The sequence below is a fragment of the Heteronotia binoei genome, chromosome 21 (assembly GCF_032191835.1).
Source record: "Heteronotia binoei isolate CCM8104 ecotype False Entrance Well chromosome 21, APGP_CSIRO_Hbin_v1, whole genome shotgun sequence".
NCBI classification, from domain to species: Eukaryota; Metazoa; Chordata; class Lepidosauria; order Squamata; family Gekkonidae; genus Heteronotia; species Heteronotia binoei.
The window spans coordinates 12,159,566-12,169,580 of NC_083243.1; the positions used below are offsets into that span (position 1 = coordinate 12,159,566).

General features: G+C 49.7%; 1 protein-coding gene across 1 annotated transcript in view; it reads right to left on the reverse strand.

The window, feature by feature from the left end:
- OTX2 (orthodenticle homeobox 2) overlaps window positions 1-8,700 on the reverse strand; it is a 32,533-nt gene extending 23,833 nt beyond the window's left edge. The window contains 2 exon segments of the mRNA XM_060261933.1: window positions 4,519-4,670; window positions 8,532-8,700. Of these exon segments, the coding sequence (XP_060117916.1) occupies window positions 4,519-4,670; window positions 8,532-8,628 (249 nt within the window). The 5' untranslated portion in view covers window positions 8,629-8,700.
- Window positions 8,701-10,015: the final 1,315 nt, after the last annotated feature.

Sequence of the window (10,015 nt, forward strand, 5' to 3'; positions counted from 1 at the left end):
AACAGACACCCTTTGCGGCAGGTGGGGCTGAGAGAGCTCTGACAGAAACTGCCCTTTCAAGGAAAGCTCTGCGAGATTTATGGCTAACCCAAGAGACCCTAGGGAAGGTGGGGTTTGGGAAGGAAGGAGAAGGAGAATAAGAAGACCACAGATTTATATCCCACCCTTCTCTCTGAGTCAGAGTCCCAGAGCAGCTTACAATCTCCTTTATCTTCTTCCCCCACAATAGACACCCTGTGAGGCGGTTGGGGCTGAGAGAGCTCTGACAGAAACTGCTCTTTCAAGGACAACTCTGCCAGGGCTATGGTTGACCCGAGGCCCCTCCAGCAGCTTCAAATGGAGGAGTGGGGAATCAAACCCAGAACTCCCACATAAGAGTCTGTGCATTTAACCGCTACATCAAACTAATAGAAATAAAATGCACATCCCAAAACCATTGCTGCCCCCACCGGTCCGTGGAAAAAATTGTCTTCCACAAAACTGGTCCCTGGTGCCAAAAAGGTTGGGGACCGCTGCCTTAGAGGGAGCATTGACCTCCACCCCCAACTTTTGGATCCCCTTAGAACTGGCCAGGTGTAGGAATGAGAAGAAGAAGATATTGGATTTATATCCTGCCCTCCACTCCGAAGAGTCTCAGGGCGGCTCACAATCTCCTTTATCTCCCTCTCCCACAACAGACACCCTGTGAGGTGGGTGGGACTGAGAGGGCTCCCTCAGCAGCTGCCCTTTCAAGGACAGAGTCTCAGAGTGGCCTACAATCTCCTTTCCCATCCTCCCCCACAACAGGCAACCTGTGAGGCGGGTGGGGCTGGAGAGGGCTCTCCCAGAAGCTGCCCTTTGAAGGACAGACTCTCAGAGCAGCCTACAATCTCCTTTCCCTTCCTCCCCAACAACAGACACCCTGTGAGGTGAGTGGGGCTGGAGAGGGCTCTCACAGCAGCTGCCCTTCCAAGGACAGAGTCTCAGAGCGGCCTGCAATCTCCTTTCCCTTCCTCCCTCACAACAGACACCCTCTGAGGTGGGTGGGGCTGGAGAGGGCTCTCACAGCAGCTGCCCTTTCAAGGACAACCTCTGCCAGAGCTATGGCTGACCCAAGGCCATCCCAGCAGTTGCAAATGGAGGAGTGGGGAATCAAACCCGGTTCTCCCAGATAAGAGTCCGCGCACTTAACCATTACACCAAACTGGCTCTCCAAACTGCGGGGTTTTCCGTGGCTAATCTGGAAGGAGAGCCCAGGCCATTCCCAACGTCGTCAGAGCTCAGAAGCTAAGCTGGTTCTGCCTTGGTTCCTGTCTGGATGGGGGAACACCAAGAAAGTCTGGATTTGCTAAGCGGAGGTAGGCAACAGCCAACCACCTCTGAGCATCTCTCGCCTTAAAAAACCTACAGGGTCCTTAGCAGTGTTCCCTCTAAAGCAGGGGTGGCCAACGGTAGCTCTCCAGATGTTTTTTGCCTACAACTCCCATCAGCCCCAGCCATTGGCCATGCTGGCTGGGGCTGATGGGAGTTGTAGGCAAAAAAACATCTGGAGAGCTACCGTTGGCCACCCCTGCTCTAAAGCTATTGGGTTTTTAAAAATCTCATTACATATGCTAAACTCACTTTTACCAAGTATGGCTAAATATACACACAGTATTGCAATGTATTTCTCTTTTAGAATAAAAAGGTAAAGGTAGTCCCCTGTGCAAGCACCAGTCGTTTCCGACTCTGGGGTGAAATCGCCTTATGATGTTTTCACGGCAGACTTTGTTACGGGGTGGTTTGCCGTTGCCTTCCTCGGTCATCTACACTTTTCCCCCAGCAAGCTGGGGACTCCTTTGACCGACCGCGGAAGGATGGAAGGCTGAGTCAACCTTGAGCCGGCTACCTGAACCCAGCTTCCGCCGGGATCGAACTCAGGTCATGAGCAGAGACCTCCGACTGCGGTACTGCAGCTTTACCAGTCTGCGCCACGGGACTACACTTTTAGAATAGTCTATCAGAATAACATTTTTTTGCGTTGACATACTCTGACAAGGGATGTTGGCTGTTTAGAAGACTGCGAAAGAAGACTGCAGATTTAGAAGACTGCAGAAGATGAGCTTTGATCTGGGTTGCATTAAAGTGGGAAACCAATAAAACAGTAACATGTCAGAGAATGTGAGAATGTCTGTTAATGATTCTATTGCTCAAAAGCCTGGGTCAAAATGAAGGCGTTTCTTTCCCAGAAGTTTTTCCGGTCCAACTAATTTACCTTTTAACAGGTAACATAAACATATACATTGTTCTAGTTTGCCCCGTGGCGCAGAGTGGTAAAGGTGCAGTCCTGCAGTCGGAGCCCTCTGCTCACGACCTGAGTTCGATCCCGGTGGAAGCTGGTTCAGGTAGCCGGCTCCAGGTTGACTCAGCCTTCCATCCTTCCGAGGTCGGTCAAAGGAGTCCCCAGCTTACTGGGGAGGAAGTGTAGATGACGGGGGAAGGCAACGGCAAACCACCCCGTAACAAAGTCTGCCGTGAAAACGTCATACAGCGATGTCACCCCAGAGTCGGAAACGACTGGGGCTTGCACAGGGGACTACCTTTATCTTTACCGTTAGAAAAAAATACATTAAAATATAGTGGAAGATGGGTTTAGTATATGTTCACACTTGTCTGAAGAAGTGTGCATGCATATAAAAGCTTACATTCTGAATAAAAAGTTTGTTGGTCTTAGCTCCTGCTTCATTCTTAGAAGTAGTCAAGCGGCTGTAAGGTGGTGTTAAGCAACGTAGAATGCATTGTTTTCTTCCTTCTATCCCAAGTACCTTTCCCTGACGTTTTATACTGGTAAGCTTTATTTATTTTGATAAGCATAAATCTCGTCTCCATTTATGCAACCTCCTCACCACTGAATTTAAAACAAATTAATTCAACACTTAGCTCAGGAAAAAAGGCCGTGCCAACTCACCGACGCAAGAGCTCACAACTTTAATGCCAAGAGCTCACGAAGTAGAGTTTTTGCGCACAGCTTAGAGCAGGGGTGTCAAACTCATTAGTTATGAAGAAGACGACATTGGATTTATATTCCACCCTCCACTCGAGAGTCTCAGAGAGGCTCGCGATCTCCTTTATCTTCTGCCCCCACAACAAACATCCTATGAGGTGGGTGGGGCTGAGAGAGCTCTCACAGCAGCTGCCCTTTTAAGGACAGAGTCTCAGAGTGGCCTGCAATCTCCTTTCCCTTCCTCCCCCACAACAGACACCCTGTGAGTTGGGTAGGGCTGAGAGGGGTCTCACAGCAGCTGCCCTTTCAAGGACAGAGTCTCAGAGCGGCCTACAATCTCCTTTCCCTTCCTCCCCCACAACAGGCACCCTGTGAGGTGGATGGGGCTGGAGAGGGCTCTCACAGCAGCTGCTCTTCCAAGGACAGAGTCTCAGAGCGGCCTACAATCTCCTTTCCCTTCCTCCCTCACAACAGACACCCTGTGAGGCGGGTGGGGTTTGGGCTTCTGTGTTCCTGAGTTTGGGCTTCTGTGGAAAGAAAGTCTTAGAGCACAGCTCTAGAACAGGAGTTGGACTTTGAACCATTTTTTATTGAAGTTAAGAAGAAGAAGATGATATTGGATTTATATCCCACCCTCCACTCTGAAGAGTCTCAGAGTGGTTCACAATCTCCTTTCCCTTCCTCCCCCGCAACAGACACTCTGTGAGGTGGGTGGGGCTGAGAGAGCCCTCCCAAAAGCTGCCCTTCCAAGGACCAACTCTGTGATAACTATGGCTGACCCAAGGCCATTCCAGCAGGTGCAAGTGGAGGAGTGGGGCCAGATCTGACATAGATGAGACCTTGTTGGGCCAAGCTTTGTCAGGCCAGGCCATGTGTGTATGTATTTGAGATTAGGTAGCAGAGATATAAATTATATAAAGAACACAGACAAAAACATATATATACATACATACATACATACATACATATATACATACATACATACATACATATATACATACATATATACATGTATGTAAAAACATGCTTAAAACGGTAGCACTCATTGGTCTTAAAGCTGTTTTCTTTGTATCTCTCCCAGGAGATCTAGGGAACTGGGCAAAGGAAGCTCTAGCTCTTTCCTCCTTTCCCAGGGGATGGGGGGGAGGAGCCTCAGCCAATAGAAGGAAGAGAGCCTTGGCTCAGTAGCTCTGCTGTGCAATTGAGAGAGCCCGGCAAAGCAAGCTATCCCCCCCCCTTTCCTCCCCAAGGGAGGAGTCTCAACCAAAGGAGAAAATAGAGGTTTTGCTTTGTAGCTCTGCTGTGCGATCGAGCAAGCCTTGCAAAGCAAGCTGTGATGCAGAAGGAAGCAAGAGGGAGGGAGAAGGAAGCAGATGACAGCCAGTTGCTCGGGGGCCTGATAGGAGCCCTCCGGGGGCCTGATTTGGCCCCCGAATTGCATGTTTAACACCCCTGGCTGTATTGGTCCCTAGGCTACAACTTGACATTGCTTTTTATCAATTTGGAAAAGAAGGGAATCCAGGCAAGAAACTCTCCAGCCCTCCTCCTCTGCCTACCTGGACTCTGGACTCCGGGAGGTTGATTTTGAGCGCCACCTCTTCCCGCATGAAGATGTCCGGGTAGCGAGTCTTGGCGAAGAGGGCCTCCAAGACGTCCAGCTGAGCCCGGGTGAAGGTGGTGCGTTCCCTCCGCTGCTTGCGAGGGGTGGCTGGAGGAGAAAGCCATGCAAGTCTTAGGGCAAAGCCAGAGACGGAGCATTTCTACCCGGTTCCTCCCACCCCCTAACCCAGGGGTGGCAAAACTTGCTTCAAGTAAGAGCCACACAGAATAAACAGATGTTGGAGAGCTGGGAGGGAGAGAAGGCGGGCAGGTAAATAGGCGGGAGGCAGAGGAAGGGGAGAAGAGGTGGAAAGAAAGCAACTTTAAATCCATTCTCCAAGCCGCTGGCTGGCTTGGTGAAATGATTTGAAGAATAATAGAGTTGGAAGGGGCCATACAGGCCCTCTAGTCCAACCCTCTGCTTATCGCATGCCTTCTCCAAGCTGGCTGACAGAGAGCCACACTATGAATGTGATCACACACACTAAATAATGCACTTTCAACAGGGCTGGATCGGGGGGGGGGGCAGAGGGGGGTGCTTGCCCTGGGCGCCGAAGGAGGGGGAGGTGCCAAATTGGGTATGGAGTCCATTATATTCTATGGGACCGTAAGATAGAATGGCCCATAAGGGGGTGCCATTTTTTAATTTTGCCCCCCCCTCAAAAAACATGTAGATCCAGTCCTGACTTTCAATCCACTTCCAATGCACTTTCCAACTGGATGCTGCCAGTTCACACAGTATAATCCAGTTTGAAAATGCGTTGGAAGTGCATTATTTAGTGTGTGTGATGCAGTCATAGTGTGGCTCTCTGTCAGCCAGCTTGGAGAAGGCATTTAATCACTAAATAATGCACTTTCAATCCACTTCCAATGCACTTTCCAACTGGATGTTGCCAGTTCACACAGTAAAATCCAATTTGAAAATGCGTTGAAAGTGCATTATTTAGTGTGTGTGATTGCAGTCATAGTGTGGCCCTCTGTCAGCCGGCTTGGAGAAGGCATTTAATCACACACTCTAAATAATGCACTTTCAATGCACTTTCCAACTGGATGTTGCCAGTTCACACAGTAAAATCCAATTTGAAAATGCATTGAAAGTGCATTATTTAGTGTGTGTGATTGCAGTCATAGTGTGGCCCTCTGTCAGCCGGCTTGGAGAAGGCATTTATTTATTTATTTATTTATTTATTTATTTATTTATTTATTTAAGATTTATACCCCGCCCTTCCCACAAGTGGCTCAGGGCGGCTTCCAATAGTAGATCCATCAAAATTACACATATAAAGGGATCCATATTTAAAACAGATAAAACAGATAAAACAGATAAAACCCTAGTTATTAATACACATAAATATTTCAGCTATATATAAAAGGAATCCAGCAAGTTACAGTAAAATTCTCAAGCTAAGTATAGGCTAGCCGGAAGAGGGTCGTCTTACAGGCCCTGCGGAACTGAACAAGGTCCCGCAGGGCCCTCACCTCTTCCGGCAGCTGATTCCACCATGTAGGGGCCATAACAGAGAAAGCCCTTTCTCTGGTGGACTTCAACCGCGCTTCCTTCGGCCCAGGGATAGTAAGGAGATTTTGTGTTCCCGACCTCAGTACTCTCTGGGGAACGTGCGGGGAAAGACGGTCCTTCAGGTAGACAGGTCCCAAGCCATATAGGGCTTTAAAGGTGATAACCAGCACCTTGTACCGGACTCGGTATATTATTTAATCACACGCTCTAAATAATGCACTTTCAATCCACTTCCAATGCACTTTCCAACTGGATGTTGACAGTTCACATAGTAAAATCCAATTTGAAAATGCGTAGGAAGTGCATTATTTAGTGTGTGTGATTGCAGTCATAGTATGGCTCTCTGTCAGCCGGCTTGGAGAAGGCATTTAATCACACACTCTAAATAATGCACTTTCGATCCACTTGCAATGCACTTTCCAACTGGATGTTGCCAGTTCACACAGTAAAATCCAATTTGAAAATGCGTTGGAAGTGCATTATTTAGCGTGTGTGATTGCAGTCATAGTGTGGCTCTCTGTCAGCCGGCTTGGAGAAGGCATTTGATCACACTCACTAAATAATGCACTTTAAACCCACTTGCAATGCACTTTCCAACGGGATTTTGCCAGTCCACACAGTAACATCCAGTTGGAAAGTGCATTGAGACTGGGTTTAAAGTGCATTATTTATTGCTTGTGATCGCAGCTAATAGGTGTGAAAGAGCCGCGCATGGGTCCTGAGCCACGGTTTGGCCACCCCTGCCCTAACCCATCTGTGCTTTCTCAGGGTTGACCCACCAGACCCAGTTCAACCAGGAATGGAAGCTGGAGGTACCAGATTTCGGGGGAGGTCTTTGTGAGTTTCCTGCATTGTGCAGGGGGTTGGACTAGATGACCCTGGAGGTACCTTCCAACTCTATGATTCTATGTCTTTGGCCTTGGAGGAAAGCTCCGGAATCCAGTGGGGTTTCCTCCCGAGTAAACACCACTTCCAAAGCTGCCTCTCCCATAACTCAGCCACAAGTTGGGTTTCAGAGGGTAGTAGCAGCCATGTTGGCCTGCAATAGAAGAGCGGGGTTCGAGTCCTGCGGCGCCTTGAAGTCCTCGGAAAGAAGTCACAAGGGCAGCTCTGACTTCCGAGTCAGCCTGCTGAAACTTCAGCATGTCTGGGAAGGGATCTCCTTGTCAAAGCTGCCGTTTTGGTAGGAAGTCAAGGTTCCCTCCGCAAGCCAGAAAGGCTGGCCTGGAGAGAAAACAATCTGGCCCCCCAGTTTTAAAGCCCTTCCTATCAGGTCTCTGGGCAGAGTAAGGGCTGCAATCCGGAAGGATCCGCGCTTGCTCAGGAGTAGGCCCCTGGAACAGGGCGCTTGGGTTGAACTGTTTTAAGACCGAGCTTCAAAAAAGCTATTCCCATGCTCCCTTCAAAGAGGTGTGTGTGTATGTGTGTGTGTGTGTGTGTGTAATTCACTCATGGGCAGTATTCCCTCTAAGCCAGGGGTGGCCAAACTGAGATTCGGGAGCCACATGTGCTCTTTCACACATAGTGTGTGGCTCTTGAAGCCCCCGCCACCCCATCAACCAGCTTGTAGAAGGCATTTGTCTCCTTAAATCACTCAAATCAGCTGGTGGCTTGGGGGAGGGATGGTGGCTCAGTGGTAGAGCATCTGCTTGGTAAGCAGAAGTTCCCCGGTTCAATCCCTGGCAGCTCCAACCAAAAAGGGTCCAGGAGCAAATAGATGTGAAAAACCTCAGCTGGATACCCTAGAGAGCCGCTGCCAGTCTAGTAGACAAGACTGACTTTGATGGACCGAGGGTCTGATTGCAAAATCCACCCCCCCCCAACCATGAAGGGGGGGGAAGAGAATCAAGACATCCCCATTGCACTGAGACTTAACCCCCCTCGAAGAAGAAGAAGAAGAAGAAGAAGAAGAAGAAGAAGAAGAAGAAGAAGAAACTGGAATTGTACCCCACCCCATACTCTGAATCTCAGGCGACGATCACACACACTAAATAAATGCACTTTCAATCCACTTTCAATGCAGTTTGCAACTGGATTTTACTGTGTGAACCGGCAACATCCAGTTGGAAAGTGCATTGGAAGTGGATTGAAAGTGCATCATTTAGCCTCAGAGGCTCAGAGCGGTCACAAGCTTCTGTACCTCCCTCCCCCCTCCAACAGACACCCTGTGAGGTAGGTGGGGCTGAGAGAGCTCTCCCAGCAGCTGCGCTTTCAAGGACAACTCTGCCAGAGCTCTGGCTGACCCAAGGCCATTCCAGCAGCTGCGAGTGGAGGAGCGGGGAATCAAACCCGATTCTCCCAGAGAAGAGTCTGCGCACTTTAACCACTGCACCAAACTGGCTGTCTTAGGGGAGAATAAACCCCGGACAGCCCCTTTCCTCTCCACTCCCCCTCCTCCAAACCTTCCAAAGCAGCCCCCCCCCCGCCTTGGATCCCCCCCACCTTGCTTACCCGGGTAGCCGACCGAGGGGTGGAGGAGATCCATGCCGGAGGTGGTGAGACTGAGGCCGTTGACGGCGTACGGAGGTTGCTTGAGATAAGACATCATGCTAAAGTTGGGACGGGGCGGAGGGAAAATGGCAAAAATCCCCCCGGGGGGGAGAGAACGCAAGAGGGGAAGAGGCGAGTCCCGGAGCTCCCCCCCTTGTCTTGACTTCTCTCTCCCCCCTCCTCTCTTTCTCTTGTCTCTCTTTCTCTCTGCTTCTTCTTCTTCTTCTTCTCTTTCTTCTTCAAGAGCTTTGGACGTCGGAGCCTCGACTGGGGGGAGCTGACATCTGGCGTCTAGAAAACAACAACGCAGAAAGAAGCCTTTCTTAGGGGCGAGGGGGCTGGGGGAGGGGAGAGAGAGGGGGGGACCACCCCCAACCCCGCTCCTAGGCCAGCCCCAGCCCCGTTAAGCCGTCGTCTTGGGAAGAGAAAGGGGCTTTTGGAGACATTGACCGGCAAGTCTGGCAAAATCGCCCTATCCAGGGGAGGTTGGGGGGTGGGGTGGGGGTCGCTGAAGGTCGACATGCGTTCTCCCCCCGCCCTCACCCTTTGCAAAAGCGACAGGGGATGTTTTCCTGCATCCTGTGGTTTTGGCTTGTTGTTTTTGATTGTTTTCGCTTTTGTTGTAATCCGCCCTGAGCCCGTTCGCGGGAAAGGGCGGAATACAAATTAACAAAAATAAATAAATAAATAGATAAATACATACATACATACATACACTGACCCCCCCCCCCCATGCCTCCAATACCTCTCTCCCCCTTTACCCCAAAGGGCGATAGCGGGGAGATTCGTCTTGGCTTAACAAATAGCGAATTGTCTCCCACCAAAGTTGGTGGAGCCAGTTTTTAAAGACACAAAAGACCCCTCGGCTTAAAACAAACAAAAAAACTTGCTAACAAAGATTCCCCCCCCCCGCCGCCCCCGTTTTCGGGACAAAGCAGTATCTCTATGCTCCCCAGCTTTTTAATTTATTTTAATTTGCAATTGCAAAATCCACCCACCCCCCAACCAACCAACCAAATAACCTGCCTCCCAAAACTTCAGAATCAAAATGCCCAAAGAAGGGGAGTGCGTGTACCCCCCCGCCCCCCCCCCCGCACACCTCGACCGCCCCTCTATCATTCCACGCCTGAAGTGATTTTATTCATCTATCCCCCCCCCCCACAACAATTAGCACTTGGGCTAATTAGATTTAGAAGAAGAAGAAGAAAACACACCACCCTGTAGATTTCGGAGACTTTTAGAAATACTTGGAGAGAGGAGGGATTGTTGTAAGCTAAACAAACTAGTAATTAACTTTGGCATGAAGTGGAGAATCTTTTTCCGCCAAAGTCTCTCACTCCAATGGATCTTTGAGAAGAAAAAAAAAGCTTAATTGAGTAGATTTCGGTGAAAACCTCGATCTGAGCTCAGAGCGAGAGAGAGAGAGAGACAGAGAGGGAGGGAGG